The sequence below is a fragment of the Lepisosteus oculatus genome, chromosome 1 (assembly GCF_040954835.1).
Source record: "Lepisosteus oculatus isolate fLepOcu1 chromosome 1, fLepOcu1.hap2, whole genome shotgun sequence".
In the NCBI taxonomy this organism is placed as follows: Eukaryota; Metazoa; Chordata; class Actinopteri; order Semionotiformes; family Lepisosteidae; genus Lepisosteus; species Lepisosteus oculatus.
The window spans coordinates 24,612,959-24,633,423 of NC_090696.1; the positions used below are offsets into that span (position 1 = coordinate 24,612,959).

The 20,465-nt window shown below is 36.0% G+C and overlaps 1 protein-coding gene across 4 annotated transcripts in view; it reads right to left on the reverse strand.

The window, feature by feature from the left end:
- lratb.1 (lecithin retinol acyltransferase b, tandem duplicate 1) overlaps nt 1-19,966 on the reverse strand; it is a 32,423-nt gene extending 12,457 nt beyond the window's left edge. For 2 of the 4 annotated variants that reach the window (XM_015344737.2, XM_015344740.2), the window contains exons 1-13: nt 19,634-19,966; nt 18,899-18,999; nt 17,424-17,493; nt 15,845-15,975; nt 14,106-14,194; nt 13,487-13,586; nt 12,813-12,856; nt 10,446-10,523; nt 9,730-9,926; nt 6,537-6,604; nt 5,732-5,838; nt 4,769-4,877; nt 2,128-2,227 (exon numbers count right to left, since the gene is read on the reverse strand). In XM_015344737.2, the coding sequence (XP_015200223.2) occupies nt 2,128-2,227; nt 4,769-4,877; nt 5,732-5,838; nt 6,537-6,604; nt 9,730-9,926; nt 10,446-10,523; nt 12,813-12,856; nt 13,487-13,586; nt 14,106-14,194; nt 15,845-15,975; nt 17,424-17,493; nt 18,899-18,999; nt 19,634-19,889 (1,450 nt within the window). In that variant the 5' untranslated portion in view covers nt 19,890-19,966. The remainder of the gene's footprint in view (nt 1-2,127; nt 2,228-4,768; nt 4,878-5,731; nt 5,839-6,536; nt 6,605-9,729; nt 9,927-10,445; nt 10,524-12,812; nt 12,857-13,486; nt 13,587-14,105; nt 14,195-15,844; nt 15,976-17,423; nt 17,494-18,898; nt 19,000-19,633) is intronic. The other 2 variants (XM_015344741.2, XM_015344738.2) reach the window with 2 other exon arrangements.
- Between the last annotated feature and the right edge of the window lie 499 nt (nt 19,967-20,465).

Sequence of the window (20,465 nt, forward strand, 5' to 3'; positions counted from 1 at the left end):
TTGCAATCATTGAGGGACCAATGAATTCCAAGTTCTATCAGGAAATTCTACAGCAGTGTCAGGGCATCTGTCCATGATCTAAAACTCAAAAGACGTTGGGTCATGGAACAGTATTTTAGAATGGCCAAGTCAGAGTCCTGACCTCAATCCCATTGAAATGCTGTGGCGTGATCTGAAGCAGGCCATTGAAGCAAAACATCCCAAAAAAAATACATGAACTGAAACAGAAAGGGTTTAATTGAGGTTATTGGCAATAAAAGAGGTTCCACTAGTTACTAAATATAAGGGTTCACATACTTCTTCCATCAATTACCTTGATTGTTTAAACCATTTGTTCAATAAAGATATGGAAATGTGAAATGCTGTGTGTGTTGTTTGTTAAATAAGACTGTCTTTATTTATTATTATGACTTAGATGAAGATCAGATCACACTCTTGAACCGATGACGGTCTATTGCATGATACACTCAAACATGGAGTGACAGTTCAGAGATGTCAATTAACCTATCCAGCATGTCTTTCAAAGTTGTGAGGAAACAAGGGCTCCCATTAAAAACACAGCAATAACATGTATTTTCCATTCACTGTGCTGCCAAAGCTTACACAACTACAAGGAATTAAGTGAATAATTTTAAAATATATACATAAACTGGTACATTTTCTGGAGGAAAGAAATTTCAGGTACAGTATATTTTTCCTGATGGTTGAGACTGGCAACAGTGCTGATATAAAAGTGAGAGTTCAGTATTCTGGTAACAACATGCAGTCCTGGAGGTCATACAAAATTCTGTTGAAAGAGCTGTCTGGTCTGTGACCACTGCATGACCTCCCAACTCAATGCAATACACAAACATTCAAGGGTTTCACCTCACGGTCTTGAGCAACAGGCTTCTTTAACAGCTAAAAAGCTAGCAAAACCTTAGAATGAACCATTAGAGGGTTGTAAATTAAAAGTAAGAAAATTAAACACTACTTGCATACTAAAATTCTCCAACAGCAATTAGAGGTAGCATGTGATTAAGCAATTTAAAAGATCAGTGTAACTTAGCATTCTACATTTTAAATGCATAATGTTTTGACACGCAGAGTTTACTATTTAAGAAATACGTAAAGCAAAAAACTGTAAAATATAAGTCACAGTTAAAGAATAGCATCTTAAGTTTGTAAGAATTGAAGATTGTATATAATACAATTAGATGAGCTCTTACATGATATATGTTTGGTGAATCCAGAATGAATAAGAGCATACAGCAGACCTAATATATCTGCAAGTCATTTACAGTAAGACAGTTTACAAGTTTCCCAGGTCTTAAAAAATCTTCTTTTCCTCAAGGTTGGTACCAAGATCATTTGTTCAAGTTTGACAGCTACAAAGTCGCATGTTCAACATTAAGCTTTCTATTAAAGAGCAAGGTTGAAAATGGAAACTGCTCAGAAGCACCTCAATTCTAGAGGTTGATTTACAGTCATACAGGGTAAGAACTAAGAGTAGATTGAAGGAAAGTGGTTTACTTTGGTTCATTTGACGGGTCTGCTTTCATCCCACACTGGTTATACTGTACGTCATTTTGTGACAGTGAACCAACAAAAGAATAGTCGCACTTGCATCTCAGCAGCAACTACTGCACTGTTGGCATCACTGTTAAAGCAATACAAAACTGCTCCTGTATCTATTTTTTTAAGATAAGTAAACACCAATATCATCTGTCAAGCATCATTCTTCAAGATGATGCTGGAAGCCACACGCCACAGCACAGATTTTCTCATTGATCAGAGAAAAAAAATGTTGCTTAGCCTCACACGTGAAGAAGGCCCCACAGCCGAAAGGTTGTGTTTTCTTTCTTCTCTTGTCAGCATGTATTAAACCTATTACTTGTTCCTTTGTAGCCTACACATGCTGACACAGCTACCCACCTTAAAATATTGTTTATAATTATAATTGAATTTAATATTATTAATTAATACATTTATTTTTTTCATTATTTAGTAAAATGTCAGTTCTGAAATCACTGACTTTCAGTCTTTCCAAACAAATGCAAAAGTGAACAAATGTGGATTGTGTTTATCCCTTTTCCAAACCCTACTAGTCACATCAGGTTCATGGTTTACGTGGAACACTGTACTTACCCATTCCAGTGCCTGCAGGTGCAACTTCCCTGGCAAAGATTTCCATGGCCTTCTTTTGGTTATGATGAACAGCTAGCCACAGAACTGCTTCTCGAGGCCCCTGAAATGGTGAAAACACAGTAGAAAAAAGAAGGATCATCATTCACAAGACTTTAGTTTTGACATTTGTTTGGTTAACTTCCAGAATAGCTTTTGTGTCTAATGTTAAACATCATGCTAATAATTGGAACATAATCTGTTATAGAAGTGATTCTGCATATTCTGAAGGGAGAGCAGCATAGAGTAACTAGTATGGACTCATGACTGATGGGTTGTTAGTTGAAGTCCCTGCTACAGACACTGCTGTTGTACCTTGAGTGAGATACTTAATGTCAATTCCTCTATGAAAACTAGGAAAAGATCTGCCCTCAGGAGTCATTATAGAATGGCTCAAATGTGGAATTTACCTACCTACATGTTTTATATAGATGTGTAAAGACACAAGTAAGCATTAAGAAAATGATTGCCATTATTACTGTATAAATCAAATGGAAAAACAATTTAAAAGCTTCATACTACCAAAGAGCTGCTCTAATCTAATTATTTAATAATAATAATAATAAACTTTATTTTATATAGCGCCTTTAAAGGTGGCTTCTCAAAGCGCTTTACAGGATGACAATAACAATAAATAAGAAGACTACAACAATAAATAAGAAAATTTCACAAGACAGGACACAATTATAATTACAACAATACAACAATAACAATAGAGGAGACCGTGGAAGATGGTATTAAGAAGAGCAGAGGGGTGAAGAATGGAACCAGTTAAGTAAAGGCTTTTCTGAAAAGGAGGGTTTTGAGTCTGGATTTGAAGGAGTTTAGAGAAGGTGACTCTCTAATATCCTTGGGCAAGGAGTTCCAGAGCTTGGGGGCATAGCAGGAGAAGGCCCTGTCGCCCATACAATGTAGATGGGCTTGGGGGACAGTAAGGAGGGCAGAATTTGAAGAGCGGAGGTTGCGAGGTGGGGAGTAGGGCGATAAAAGTTCAGACAGGTATTGAGGTGCCAAGCCATGTAAAGCCTTGTACGTGAGCATGAGGATTTTAAAGTCTACGCGGAATTTGACCGGAAGCCAGTGCAAGGACTCCAGGATAGGAGTAATGTGAACACTTGCACTAGATCTGGTCAGGATTCTGATTTAGATTTTTTAGAGTTTTTAAAAATAATTTTTGCTTATTTTTAAAGTTAAAGTAAAAGACAGGCATTTTCCACTATGGGGTTTGGACCATGATTACACGTTCTGGCTCTTGTGTTCTTGACCTACATTTTACAATACAATTATGCTATCTAAAGACTCTTTTATGTGTATGAAGATGTTTAGTAGGCTTGGCATGTAAAAAAAACACTAAGACCTTCAACTGAATGAATAAATAATTAGCAGAATAAACAGAATAAATAATTAGCCTCTAAATCTACCATGTCTTTCATTTGTTAAAAACAATAAATAACAATTAAGCCAGTATATTCGCTGTAACAGGCTATTGAGAATGTGGTGTGGATATTTATAAAACAAAATTTAGGCTAATATGAAGCACTTTCAACAAAATCTGAGACAAAACAATGGGTCTGTTCTTTTACTTCTTAGCCATCAGCTTGTCATTGCATATTAGGAGCAAAGATCTGGATTATTTCATCTTTGAGTTTTTTAACTAGTTTTTTAACTAGTTTTTTTAACCATTTCCACCCCACCACCATTATAACGATGCAAGTTACTAACCTAATAACCCACAAGCAAGAATCAGACAACTACCACAACAAGAGCAGTAGGTGAGAGCAGGGAATATCCTGATTTAGAAATGTAAACAAAGAAGAAGAAAACTGTTTCTAAAACATAAAAAAACATGTAGTGACTCTAAAAACATGAAACAAGGTGAAACACGACTTGGACGGGGCAATTAAGGGGACTGGGGACCTAGTGTCTAAGACAAATGAAGTACACTCTGTGAAGAAAATTTAAATTGATCATTTGATAAATAAGACACTGCAGGCCAAATTTATGTTTTATTTTGCCACTAAATTTTGGGTCTGTCTTAAAGTAAAAAAAAAACATCTGCAAAGGTTAGTGGGGGCCAGCTAAGACATTATATACAAAAGATGTAGAGTACACCTGAATAGTGTGGGTTTCATTACTCTACCAGTTTGAAATCACTGATCATTAATCATCTTGGCTCACTGCAATGTGATAATGTCACAGTGGAGCTTGAGATCCATACGCACTTTGCCTCGGAAACACAGAGCTGTCAGAACTGGTACTGAGTTGCTAGAGCAAGGAACACTTAAAGACAACATAAGAAGAAAGCCAGTGTAAATCTGTGTGCAGACAGTGGGCTCAGTGTGCACTCTAAACGTGAGCCACTCTGAAGCCACAGCTTCTATCTTACTACTGTGCACTTTTAAAACTGTGCCTTTAATGTAAAAGATTTCAAAGCAGATTTGTCTTTCAGATCTTTTTGGATGGGATTACAGCATCTACAGAAAACAAAGGAAACAGAAAGAAGAACCACAAAACAGAAAGACATCTCGACCTATTCCTCTTGTAAAGTGTGCTCTTTCATACGGAAAGGCCTATTGTGTTTAAAAAAGAAACATTAAGTACATACATCATTCTTATTCTGGCCATGTGGTCCGTAAGAGTCCTCCGAGCCAAGAACCTGCACATTTACAGAGCTGAAATCCTCCAGGCCGAGCTGCTGGAGCATATTTCTTGTCCTGGTCAGGGACAGCAAAAAGATGAGCATTTGTGGTGTTAAGACAGTCAATAATGTAGGAGCCACTACAAATAAAACTACATGTGAACAACGTGCATTTCAGGGGTATTTCAGGCTTTGGACCATATTCTTAGAAGAAACACTAAGCTTAAGGTCTTAAATAAACAAAACCTCTTTAACCTCTTCAGTGTTAAAGAGGGTTCTGTTATTTCCATTTTTTTTTACCAGACCCTTGTGTTATGTCTCCATCATCTTTGATTAGTATAATAAATAATTTGTCACACTGGCTAGGTTTTTATCATTTCAAGGATTCTCAACACAATATCACTGACTGGTGTTCTTCCTGGGGATATTTCCACCTTTACAGTAAATACTTGTCCAAATTTTGCATGCAGGAAAAATCAAGCATTACACATTTCTGTAACCATTCATTTTTGTAATGTTGTATTTAAGTATTAACATATATTAAAATATATTTCAGTGTTAACAAACAGTGAAGTATCAAAAGAGGCTATTTATTAAACATGGATTTGTACTTTTAGACAGCAATTTTTAGCATTTGAACATAGAAATTTCTATCTGCAGAAATGTGCACACTCACCAAACTGGCAAAAACAGAAAGCAATTTTTTATCTAATAATTTCAGATCTTAAAATTCAGATCTGGAAAGTCATCTTAAAATATGTACTGGTAGAGAGTTTAATCTCACAGTCCACATGAAGCTTAGCACAGATGCACTAAAACTTTAAAACAAATCTGTACTTTCTTGAAGGTTTTACTTGTTTTTAGAACTCTATAGGTATTTTGCCTGCCCTGGGTTCTTTCAAGTAACACCCTAACAGAGAACTCGCCAACCTTTTTAAAATGCTCTCTGCCGTCTTCTTTCCCTTTGCTACAGCTCTTGGACCAACAACTGGGCACACAGCGGTGGCTCTATATCCATCCATATAAGTGGCACAAACCTTAAAACACAGTATTTATTTAAAGTTAAATTAAATGCTGGTATTTTATGATTAGAAAAAGACATATACTGTAGAAACAAACTCCCACATGCAGCAAATTCCTGGACTCCTGGATGCTGGACACAACACCACACAAACAATACACAAACCACTGCTTGGAATGTAAAGTAATAAATCTACTGTACATTAAGATGCAGGGCTGCCATCATGGGAATCATGTCTGCAACTGGGCAACTGCTTCAATCTCAGATTAGACAATAATTTGTGAAGAAAGGATTCTTCTGATAAAATTATGTGGCTGTAGCTCATAATGTTCACCCACCAAAACTATATACAACCTTATGTCTTACTGGGCCATTTCTTGAAGCATAAGAGTATGAGAATAATAGTTCATAAACCATGACAGTGGACCTCAGTTTTTAGCAGTTTACCAGTGCTTTACTTTGTAATGATTTGCTATTTCAGTTGTCTTTATTTTCTGCAACAGATGCAGGGCAACCATAATTTTATTTAATGATAGGTAGGTCTCATCAGAACTTATGTAAATATTAACAGTATACACAACTGACAAGGAATGCCTTAAATCACATTAATATAATCCCTTGGTTTAAGAAAGGATGTGAATACTTTTGTACTTTCACAAAGAAACCACCAGCAGAGGCTGAATTTCACTATCCATGCGTTTAGGACTGAATTACCTTGAAATCACTGGAAGGAGGTGAGCCTTTTGCACCCTGAACCTTCACTGCTCCACCTTCTACACCTGCTTCAACAGAAACAAAGCATCAGAGTAATTCATTTCATCAGGAAGTATACTATGCTTTTCTAAGAGCTTCTTCCACAGCACACCTGCATGTTTTCTGATTTTGGAAATCTGTAGCATACTGAAACAAACCTGCAAATTGCACTCTTAAAATGATTATAAGGGTGCTCAGATCGGAACACTTCTGCAGATTTATATTGATGTATCTTCACATGCTGTACTACATCAAAATGAGGTTATCTCTGCGCAGCCTCAAGCTAAACTGAAGGTGTTTCTTCATTTTGACTGTGTCTTAGTAGACAGGGTATTTGGGAAGGCGCCATTAAAGATTATTCTACTGTTTTTCAAATGCATAAATCTTTTAAAATTGCTCAATGTTGGAAGCCAAGTTGGCATTTCTTGAACACATAAGACTGCTCACTTTTTCTCTGTCTGTGGCTACTGCACAAGGCAAACATTAGTCTTGGTAGAGAAAAACTAAATCTGTTACTTGGACTTCATACTGAATTTCTTATATGGTAAATACAATAGATCTGGGCAGAATTATTTCTTCAATGGCTGCCTTTTCAGGTGCAGAAGGACCGAACCAGAATCCTGGAGATGGTGAGGTCCCCGTGAGAATCTGATCATTCTGTAGAGCAGAGATGGGATACTAGTTCACAGACTTCTTGATATAACCTTTCAGTCTCTAGTGAATTTGAGGCGAAGTTCTCTCCAAGTAGTCTCACTTTTGTCATTCCCCCAAATGCATACAAACAGGGGTATAAACCCCTTTTCCCCCTTTTCCAAAAGTATACCAACAGAAACACCTTGAATACTTTTCTACAGGACACTAACAATGCTTAGCAGCACATGAACAGCACAAAGGAAGAGACAATAAATAAACAGCACACCAAAAGATACATTAGACATAAATGACACATGAAAATGTATATCCTGGGCTCCTTCCCGAACCCCTACTTCACGATATGGTTCAGGCAGTGAGCCGATAAGAAGCTGCAGTCAGGTGGGCTCACGATTTTAAAATCCCCTCAGAGTGAAATATTTCCATGAATAAATAAATCATTCATTTGTGGGTGGGGATTGGAACCAGATCATCACAGAGACCAATGATGGCTCAGTCACTAAACACGTTCCACAATTTAGTATCTTGGAGGAAATGTGTGCACAGGTCACAGACTTTTTGTGCAAAGACATGCCCCTGTCAGATTAGATCTGTAGCATATTCAAAGAGGAACAACTGCACAGAGGTGGACAACCACAAGGAGCTCGTGTCTGCGGGACTGATACAGTAACAGCACTAAGGGCACCTGCTTCATGTGTGGGCTATTCCAGCTTCACGGAATGCTGGCAACTGGGTCAGACCACAGCTGCCACATGGGCTTGTTGGGCCAGACCTGGCTCATGGGTCATTTGTTTGACCCCCCTGGTCTATGTTTTATTTGTGAACATTTAAAATAAATATTTCTTAAAAACAGGTTTACAAGGAGACCACATTCATTGTGATACTGTGTCACAAGTCACAAATGTGTTCATTATTCATTGTGCAACAGTAGCTATTGTTACAACAATACAATATGAAATGAAACTGTGAACAAGTACTAGTAAGTGACCTAACAGCAACCTTGAGACTTGCTTTCTCCAACTTTATTATTTAATTAGTACTTCTAGCACTAAAATAAATACTGTATGAAAAAGGGAAAGGGCATATCTTATCCTTCTTGTTTGGAGCATGTCAAGTGCAGTGACCTTGTATGATGTTTAAAAAGAGTTAAAGATATTTCCCATCTGCTCTTTTTCTACAAGGAAGACAAATATAAACTTTATGTTAAAGTTCACAGAGAGTTCAAATGTGCTTTCTGAGGTTCACTGGAAAGGCAGCAGTTCATTTTTAGGTCAGCTTATGCTCTATATCTGTCACAAGTTGCACTGCAGTATTAAGTCACATTTGGCAGTTCAGAAATATTTTTATTAGTAATATAAAGAGGATTTTTCAGTAAATGAAATCACAATAGGAATTCAATCTCAGGCTCTGGTGTGAAACTAAAAACTGAAATGAATGGTTTTAACTGAATTAAAGTTACTGGAAAGTTATGTATGTTGCATGTTTTAATGAATACTGAATGGCAACTCCAAACCAAAATGCAATTCAGAATATATTAGGTAATGGTAAAGAAATCATATGCAGAAAAACACCCTTTAAAAGCCCAACTTCAAAACTCAAAAATATTCTGAGTACAGTCTATTGAATCAGAAGAGATGCTTGGCAAATTTTAGGTCTTCAGTAATTGATGAAACCTTTATAGCCACATTACCTCATGGGATAAGGCTGTGCAAAATAATTACGTGTATAATAATGTATAAACAAGATAAATATAACATTCATTATATATTATAAAACATCGGTAGATAATTTAGACAACACATCACAAGCTATAATTTTTGCTGTAAGTTCAGAAATATACTAAATATACTAAAAAATGTCATAAGTCAAAAATAATACCGCAGTTGCCTCATTTCTGTTTCAATTTACAGAAGACATCTGCTGCACTACTTCAGTTACTCTACAGGTTTAGGAAAAGGACTTGCAATAGTCCGATTCATTTGAGATGATTTGAGACTGCATTAATGTTTTGTTTAAAGGATTATACTTAATTGCAGACAGAGAACCCAAGGCTCCTGCTGTTCCAATTACCCTCTTCTTCTGATAAACTAGTATATGAAGATGTACTTCCAACTTAACAGATACTTGTGAAAAAATAAACATTGAACAAATCCAACTAATGGATATTTTCACGTTTAACACCATTGTATTTGTCCATGGTCTCCTAGACAGTGGTGTTATAATCAATTACGCAAAGTTTTATACTTTTGGGGACTTACACAAGCAGATATTGTCCACCCAACAGGATAAACTGGATTTTACTGTGCAAAATTTTGATTGTATAAGCAATAAACAGAACTCCAGTAAACACCTTGCTCAAAAAGCATCTAACCCCAACCACAGAGATAACTGAGATATTTCTGCTATTTATTTAGCCATCATTACTAAAAGTTCATGTGCAAGTGATATGTTTCAGTGATAAGAAAATCCAGTCAAAGAAAATATTTCAATAACTCAGACTGACCTGGAATTTCAGTTATTGTGGTCAGGGAAAAATCACAGGTCACATCAGGCAGACGATAATTCTTTGGGTCATCAATCTCATACACCAACTGTTCAGCTACTGTGCCGAAGGAAACCAAGCCTCCTGTCTTCGGTGGTTTGGATAATATGAACGTCCCATCAGGGGAACATTCAACAACAGGAAAACCAATGTTGTGCCTAAATAAATGAGGGGGAAGAAAGAAATGGGAATCTATAAACAAAATAAGAATGGTGACTTTTAACAGCTGACTGATTTGAAGATGCAACCTAGAAGGAATCTTTAATTCAAGGTGATATTCATAAGCTGAAGAGATTTGTTTAGTGTCCAAATGAAAACTCAAAGATGTTATTTTAATTTTCCAGTTTATTCATATATTTTCCGATGGGTTATAATGTTATCCACAGTAGTACAATAAACAATTACATTATACTACTAAAGCTACAAATTTTGCTTTATATTATATATTTTCAAGCAAAAGATATAAGATACATTTAAAAGTTGTTCTATATATTATCCTGCAGAGTAATTTTATAAAAGAAATTACACTTAACATGTGAAACTGGTCACATTAGGAGGGCTAGATACGGCATTTTAACAAGAGAGGTCCAGAAATAACCCTAAAGAATATCCTTCCTCAAAAACTCAGATAACTTGCAAAACACAACAGCCCAGGGAGGGGATACCAGGCATCTTACCAGTCTGGCACAATGTGCCAATCTGTGAATATTCCTCCAGTACACTGCGCTCCACACTCTATCAGGTGACCTGCAAGACTAAAGGATTCTGAATCAGAAACGCGATCTCTCTCTTACACAATGCATAATCCCTGGAACAAAAGGGATCTCTTCTTATTTCAGGTTCAGTGACCAGAAGTAGCAAAGATGAGAGTGTATAATAAAAAATGTCTATCCCAACATACAACAGAATTATCCCATTTTCCCCTGCCAGTTACACTGGCTCCGTTTTGGACTTGATATCTTGTTGCAGGTATACTCATTATGAGTAAGGCAACTTGTGGTCTTGTGCTGTTTTGATTTCACATGGAATTTATATCAATTCCTAGTGGTAGTGGGGTAGCTTTACTGCCAGAAGGAGGAAAAGAGGAAAAACTGCATAGAAACCCAGCACAGAGCCTTGGGGGAGTGAGGCACAAAGAGCAAACTAGCAAGAGAACCAGGTATAAGTGCTTGAGATTCCAAGTTAGCAACAGCTGACAGAGGAATTCTGTGATCCACAGTCTCAAAAGCAGCAGAGAGGTCACAAAAGATTAAGACAGATGAGAGGGCATTGGTTAAGGATAGGATTAGTTCCTTAAAAGAACACATTTTACAAGAAAGTAAAACTCATTCAAGCTCAGGAAAAGCAACTAAACATTTACTGTATTAACATCCTAATCCGTGTCAATGCAAACTGTATATTTGCAAAAAAAAAAACAGCACAAAAAGAAGCACATAAAAAGTATAAGAGCCCACAAGAACATTTAATCATCATCTCCATTGTATAGGATGATATAGGAGATGATGCAAGTCACACCTCACTTTTAATGACAGATGCATCCAACCCTCCTGCCTTTTGGAATACAGTACTGTTATTTTTTCTTAGCCCATTGCTCACTGATTTCAAGCAGTGGTTGCATACAGATGTGTCACCACAAAAAAATCATTGGACAATCTGCAAGAAACAAAAATAATTATAGAGATGTGTCTGTTGCAGTTTGGCAAGGATTAAGGCCCAGCATATGCTTACTTCTAGGTTTCTATTACTGAAAAATGCCTTCCCGAAGAAATCAGATTGCAGAGTAGATTATTTACTGCCCATGCTCATGATCATCTAAAGAAGAATAGTCTGAATGGAGGACAGTGCCCTCCATTGAGCCCTCCATGTTCAAAGACAGAAAATGAGGTCCACACAGCTCAGTCAGCACATAGGAACCCCATGAACTAGAATTTCCCTTAGAAAACATGGATTAAATGGTTTACCTTAATTAAATTCTGGGAAAGTGATTAAGTGTTAATGAACAATCACGAAAGACAGTATAAGATTAGATCAAGACAGAACAGAGGGGAAGAACAGAGATGAAGAAAAAGGAGAGACAAGAGGACAGAACATAAAGTGTGTGACAGGTGAGAGGACCCAGATCATCCATAAACAGCAGGATTGAGCTAAATATTTTCAACTTGCTAAAGCACTTTGATCTCCTGAGTGAAGAATCACTTGGTTAAAAACGGCCTCTCCTGGTTCAAGGGTGCATTTCAAAACAGGAAGATAGGATCTCCTTTATTTTGTACCACCCTTTATTTTTTATTTTTTTATTTTGTGGGTTTGCAGAGAGAGATTTAACACCAGATTGTATTCTATTTAGTATAGAATGCATCGTATCTCGTATTCTAGCCTTTGTAGGCATTAAGAGTGATTAGGACATTAGGCCTCTGGGAGGCCTTGTCTTTAAACGTGTACCTTACATAGGGAACATTGTATATTGTGTGTAGTGTAGTGTTGAATATTTGATTTACCAAGTGTGCTTGAATTACTCTTTTCAGCAAAGCTGTGCCAGAGAACAAAGAATTAATGTGCCTCTAACTATACCAACCACTTGGGTAAAGTTTATTCTTTGCAAACTCCTTACAAGTTGGTGGTTATGATTATTAAATATACTTATTGATTTCATCCACTTGTTAAGTTCTCACTTTTTTCTCCTTTTCTGTAACCCCTTATTTATAATAACATCTAGAAAGCATATATACCATATAGTATATAGTTTTTGTCATATAATCACATGTTTTGGGGCTGAAATGGACATTCTACAATTACATACAACACTCTATTAGTCTGTTAAACTAACAGTCGTTGTATTCCATTTTTCAGTGTAAGCTGTATTTAATAATTTAATTCTGCTCATTTAATGGTCCATAACACAATCAACACTCCTCATCTAAATAAAATAATATTTATCCACAAGTTGTGACTAAAATATTTAATATAGCAAGATTTTAATAAATGTGCTTTGATATAAACTTCAATTTTCTCTTTGAGACATTTAAGGATAATAATGAAATGTTTACCTTCCAGCTGCCAGTAAGTCATAGCTGCTCTTCTTCCATCCAAACTGCATTAAGGAAAGATGAAAAGCACGACAAACAAACGTGGCAGTTAATGAGACGTTATCATGTTAACAAGCTTTGTTTCTGGCTACAGGATTCATAATACAACCAGACCAGAGGTTCAGAAATATTTATACAACCATGAGAAGAAAATATCAGCCACAGAAAAATTATAAAAAAAAACTGCTACCACTGAAAGCTCAGCACGTAGTATGAAGACAAAACATACAGTGTTATTCCTCCTCTAGTGACTCCATTTAAGCAACCAGAATGAGAAGACTGATCTTTGTTAGGGAAGTAAATTAAATAAAATGTGTTAATACCACATTTTTCATCAATTTCAAATAAGCTTATTCTATTGCTCTACTAAAAATAGATAATAGAATGAGATGTTACACTTTCACCAAACCACTTCTACAAAGAGATTAGCAAAAATAACCTGCACACAGACTAAGAAAATAAAGAATTGTTTAGTTTAATCTCTTATTAAGGTCTCAAAACATTTTAAACCATGTAGTGAACCTTATGGATTAAAGGATCTCACATTTTTCCCAGGAGCTTTCAACACAGGCTAAATTCAAACAAAGCTCAGACAGACTGTATATCTTACTGATGTGACTAATTTTGCAACTTACCGAGTGCATGAGTGGCCCCAGGACTACTGCACTGTCTACACATCGACCAGTTACAACTATATCTGCCCCCAGGTCCAAACACCTCTTGATGGGTAAGGCACTGAAACAACGAAAGATAAAAACACAAAGCATTTAAGCATTTAAGTCCTGATTATTTCACAGTAAAAAGGTCTTTGTAATAGATGTTCTCTCCTTTGTGGTTAAAAAAGTACTGTGTTTTATCATATGTTTCTGAACATAAACTAAAAGATTTGAAACCGCCGTTTGACTTGACCAGCACTTTTATTTTATACAGGATCATATCAGGACTATTCAAATTCACTGTTTTTCTTGTATTCAGTTAAATCACAGGAATCTTTGTGAGCTTATTAATCCCCTTTTTACAATTCCACTTTTAATTAATTTTTCATTTTTTAATCTTTCCTTACTTCTGATACAGATATATCAAAAGCCAATTCTTTCCTGAGTTTATATCAACAAGCAGCACTTAAACATACTATGAATAAGAATTCACACTCTGACAGTGCACCGGATGGCTAGGGTATGTATTTTGTTTGCATCATCCAACTTACAACATATAACCGGTAACCTGGTTAAACAGCATTAAATTCTGTCTTACCCTACATATGCATTCATGCTGTGAATGTTCTCCGGAAATGACTTCCTACTTTCAATCTCTCTGATACCAAGCACTTTTACTGAGTCTTTCTAAACAGAAAAAAACAAACATAAAAATATGTAATACAAACAAATCTGAAAACTTATATATAGAAGTACAAACCACTGTAAGTCTACAATGACAAGTAGACATGACAACTGAAGATTAAATACAAATAGTGTTTAATTCTATTTAGAGTGCCTTATAAATGTATTCACCCCCTTCCACACTGTGAAATTACAATAATGTGTAATTATTGTAATTATTAAAGTTAGTTCAGTTACACAAAATTTGACACATCACAAAACTTAGTTGACCTCTGCCTATGTGAAATATCAGAGGTTGACATGATATCAGAATAAATATGTCTCTGTAAGGAGGAAACTGGGTAGGAACACCACTAACAAGGCCAGTCATTCTGCATACATGTAACAAAATGTTTGAGATAATATTCAAAATATCCAGCACATCACCCAGTCACTACCATCCCTACTTTAGAACATGGTGGAGTCTCAGCACCTGACTGAGAGGAAATTGAAAGTAGCAGAGAAATCTTGGAGGAAAACATGCTCTCATCTGCTGAAGACCCAAAATAGGGGATAAAAATTCACCTTTCATCAGTACAGACCAAAACAAAAGGCGAAAGCTATACTGGAAAAAAGAAACAAGAAGAAAGTGAATGTTCTTGAGTGGCCCAGTCAAATTCCTTAGCTGAATCTGACAAAATATCATCTGCCAAGCACGAACATTGATGTCTAGCAGCAATGAAAATCCACACAATTTGACAGAGTTTGATCTAGCTTGCAAACACGAAGAGGTGAAAACTGCACCATCCCAGTGCACAACGTTTATAAAGACTTATACGCTGCAAAAAGATGTACTGTATGCACCGCTGAAGTTGCTTCTACCATGTTTTGACTCAGGTGATTCAAGATATTTTAGTTTTTGAGTTCAACATATTTTAGTTTATGCGTTTTCATTGCAGTGTTTGGCAATATTTAACTTTAACACATAAAAGTCCATTGTTTAAACATTCAAAATGTGACTACACAATTTTTAAAAAGTGTATACATTATTTGTAATTCAAAACATTGGGACATCATAGGAAGGGGATGAACACTTTTGCGAGGTTCTGTGGATCCAATTTTAATCAACAACTGGTCAATCCCAAAGAATTTTCTCCAACTCTGGAACTGTTCAAAACAACTACAGACCAGGCCAACTAAAGACATTAACCCACCCATCAGGATAAAATCATGGATAAATAACTTAAAATTGCCCTCTAGAATAAAAAGGTTTAGAAAATGATTTTGGAATCCTAGCAAGTAAAAGTATTTAATATTGCATTACAGGTAATAGGGGAGGCAGAGTGGCACACTGGTTGCTGCCTCGCAGCACTGGCTTCCTGGATTCAATTCCAGACCTGCGGTGCTATTTGTGTGGAGTTTGTGTGTTTCTGTGTGTGCCATGAGCTGAAGTGGAGTCCCGTCCAGGGTGTATCCTGCCTTGATCCTGCTGCTTGTCAAGATACTCCCAGCCCCCACACAACCCTGAACTGGAATAAACAGTTAGAAAATGAATGGATTGCAGGTACTTACTAGAATTACTACATTACTAGAAGGCTTATATGAACCTTCTGAGGCTATATTTGCCACTATCCAGAAATAAAAACTTAGCACGATGAACAAGAGTTTCCCCACCTCTGACATCAGATCATCTCCGGTGACCACAGCGATCTTGAGGCTGAGTCCAGCTTTCCTCACTATCTCATACAGAGCTTCTGCACAAGCAAGAGGATTTACACCCCCAGCATTGCTCACCACACGAATACCTGCACATATAGTAAAAGCACAACAAGGAAACCTGGCTGAAGGAACACCTTGACCTACAGAACTAGTCTTATAATTTTCTGATTAATTTTGTGATTTCAGCTATGTGGTTTATAATATCACACTTTATTTAAAATGTCACACCTTGTTTCAGTATTGGATTAGTAGAACTCACAAAATGGCTAGTGAACAATTCCAAATCTTGTAAAAACACTGTAAGGCATCAGCCTTTAAACTGTGACAGATTATGTTTTAGCCTCTTCTCCATGACACATTTCAGAAACATAGTCTTTTTATTTCATATATCCATCTTGCTCTAACCTAATCTAAGAAACATGGAGTTATTTTGGCAGAAACTTTACATCTGTGAACAACTATAGTTTTTTTTTACTAACCACAATCCTTTCGATTTGACTGCTCTCTTAACTCCCACTTGTGGTCAATATTCAGAAATAATCTGATGAGACCTCTGACAGAAACAAAGTCTAAATTATTCTAAGAAAATTCCTCAAAGCTAATAATGAAGAACTGAGGAGGGCTAGAGTATTGGTGTCGCAAAGACATTTCACTTCCTAATAAATCAGGACACCTTCTACAGTACATCTTAATGTTTGTCTAATCCAGTAGCTCTGTTGTTAAATTGTTTTCTCTACAACTAAACAAGCTGTTCACACTAAAGTCACACTTTCAGCCGAGAATACTACACCAATAAAGATGCGAAAGAAGGAAAACTACTGGACATTCATACTTTAAGTGTTAAGAAAATGTTTTTGAATCCCAAAGATAGATATGGGGATTTCATAGTTTTACCATGAATCAAAAACAGTCTTTATATAAATACTCAATAGAGTTTATACTATAGTAACCACATGTCTCTTGAACCAAAATTATGTTTAAATCGAACAAAGAATGAGTGATGAAGGGGCAAGGGATTACAAGAATTACAAGCACATTTACAAAAGAATGACTGCCGAAGAAATTCTACATTTTACAATGGCCTAGTCAAAGTCCAGGTCTAAATCCCATGGCAGGGCCTGAAGTGAGCTGTCCACTCAATTGTCACAAAGTTGAAGGTGCAATAAGGAGCAATGGGCCAAAACTTCTCAAATCTGATGTTATTAATTGATCACTGGTTACAGGAAACATTTATTTGCAGTCATTGCTGCCCAAGGGGATGTCACCAGTTACTAAATCTAACGGTTCACATACCTTGTCACACATGGTATGACATTTGACACACATTGTCAAATACATGTTGAACGAGTATCATGTTTTGTGTCATTTGTTTCATCAGGTTAACTTTATCTATTATTAGGACTTAGGATAACTGTTCAGGTTTCAGATATGCACATCTAAAACTAATTTTACAGCTAGCCTTTGCAATGGTTTTGAACCTGCCTTTGGTCACCTCTCTTTTGGACATTGCATGCATGGTTTGTTGACCTTTTACCTTTTTTATGGATGTCCTTAATGAATGGTGCTATAGCAATGTGCACAAAATCTGGGGCATAACCCAAGTTCTGCAAAAGGAAAAGAAAAGCAGATGCAGGTGAGAGATGCAGTTCAGCAAGTAACATTGTCATTAATCTGAAGATCCAATCTTCTTTTTGAAAAATAATTACATAGAGTATGTTTTCTGGATGTACTATTATAGTATTCTCAAAATCACTGCTTCTATATGGTGTTTTTTAATGTCAATTAAGTAGATAACATTTTTCTTATGAGCGGCGTGGTTACATGGTTTTAAAATCCTCAGCATTTTGTATATTTTTTTACTTGTAAAGTGATCCTTCAGTGTCAAGATGACAGTTTTAAGAATCAGTAATTATCCAATACATTTACTAATGATTAAATAGCCATAATACTATTTTAGAAAGTGAATTTACAAACTCAGGAAAAAAGAAATCGCCATATGTACACACCAAATTGTGTCTGCTAAATTTCTCTAGAAATCGTAAGCCAGGAGCGGGGGTTTTTGAAACTAAAGACTGAATGCAATAACACGTTAAAGATCTAATTAAGCAAGCAGTACAAATAAAAGATCAATTAGTCCATGTTATTAGAAGCTCAGAGAGATCAAAAGGAACAGAGCTCCTCTACAACTAGGCTTGAGAAATTCATATGACATTTCCAAGGCTCTGATCAGAAAGATTCTTTCTCGTAATGACAACAGAAAGGTATGGAATATTTTCATATATGATCAAACAAAAAAGCCATCATCTCTTTATTCTCTAAAAAGTACTTTTTAACAAACATCCACAGCTGTAAAGACTAAAAAAACCCAACAAGATTATTTGAATTTGGTTACACACTACAGGAGAATCTGAATGATTAAAGAGCATTTGTGCATTCATGTGCTGTATTGTGTTATTCACTTTTTTAAATTGTATTGTAAAAGCCTCAGTTTTTTATTTCTTCAGAAAACTGTAATGATTGATATTATACATAAATGTAATATATATGTCTATGTCAATTTCATGGATTTAATCACTCTGTCATTCTAAAATCTTCCCAGAAACCATACAAATAGTCTCTGCTCCCTTTCATACAAACTGTTTCAATAATCTAAAATTAAGAGCAGATCTTTTATTTTCTTTGAAAAAAAAAGTCATATAAAACAAGTTAAAGAAAGGATATTTCTTAAAATGATTTTTCATTTAATTCTCATCCATTGTACTCATGTTTCCCATAGATGCAGGATTTCTTCACAATCAACATTGCATTCAAATAATGAATACAAAAGGAAGCTTTTAAGAGTAATTATTTGATATGTTTTATTTATTTGTGGATGCAATGTTACACAACCCAGCTTAAAAGAAAATTCTTTTAAATTTCCCAATCTTGTCAAACTACTTTAAAGAACAAGACAATCCAATGACATACAGTATTGAGCATTTAAAAATATTTGTATATGGTCATACTTACTGGAGACTTGGCTTTTGCAGCAGTGAGTAGTGACATGGTTATTTCAGACAAGTAGTCAAAGACCAAGAAATCCAACTTTCCTCCATATATTAGCTGTGGGACTGCAAAATATATATATTTAGTCTGAACAGTATACACATGTAACACTTCATGGTAAGCCAATATTCAATTATTTTTTAATTAATATATATATACAAAAATGTTTTTAAGTTACTACGTTCCCATCATTTAGGATACCTAGCCACGCAAAATGCACTTTGGGGAATTCCATGTACAGAAGACAGAAATTTTAGATGGTGCTGAAATAGGAAGGTCTAATTCAGAAAACGAGATTAATACGACCAAAAACTTTTTGTTACATTTGATTTCAGCATCAGGCAGGCACAAAATACCATGTTTAAATAATACACATGCACGCACACTAAATTCAACAATACGTGTTTTAGCATACTGTACGTCATTTACAAATATACCACCAAATTTACAAACTACATGGAAAAAGTTAGTTCAAAGCAAATAACATTTTGGGAGGGGGGGGCTATGTTAGGAATGTATTTAAGCAAACTCGTAGCCTTGGGTAATAAAATGATCGACTCAAGACTATTTGTGAATACAATTTCAAAAACAAGGTTTTCGTGAGGAGTAAAGACAGAAAAGGGGAAAATAAAATGTTTCTTGCTCATAGTTATGGTAGCTAGCTATCTCTGTCCTAGTCTTAGCTAAACTGAAATTTACCTGAGACTGTTGTGTCTCCCCAGAAACCAGAAGCACATCCTATTCTGACAGTTTTTTTAGATGAGGAATAATTTCTTCTACATACATTATTATCCCGATGATTATTGCTCACGTAATCCTCTGCGTATCGGAAACTGGAAACATTGATATTTGTGTGAAATAATTTATTTCCGACTCTGAAAAGAATACTCCTAACCAAAGCGGAATCGCATCCGCTACGGTAGGCAGCAGCATGTAACCTTAAAAGCTCTATCATTTCAAAACTAATAGGACGTAAATAAATTATAGTAAAACAAATCCCAAAGTTCAATAATTGCTGTGTGTTACACAATTTATTCCCGTGTAGCCCTGCAATCCAAATATAACAAGTTCCGCTTTCTGACTGTATTACATTATTTTAACTCTAGATGGTAGCAAAGATCTATTTTTTTCTGTCATCTAAAACGTCCATGTACTCAAAACACATCATTTTATTTGGTTAATATTACAATAATTTAAAGAATTATGTCATTACTGTAGGGCTGCACATTGCTACCTCACAGCGCTGGGGCCCAGAGTTCAGCTCCTGAGGTGCTATATGTGTGGAGTTTGTATGTTCTTCCTGTGTTCTTGTGTGTTTCCTCCTAGTGTTCTGGTTTCCTCCCATGGTCCAAAGACATAAAGTACTGGTAAATGGCTTCTGGGAAAATTGAGTGAGTGAGTGTGTCTATATCTGTGTCTGTGTGTGCCTTGTGACGGACTGGTATCCTGTCCAGGATGTATCCTGCCTTGTGCAAATTACTTGCCACGTTACGCTCCAGCACCCCCACAACCCTGAATTGGATGAAGTGGT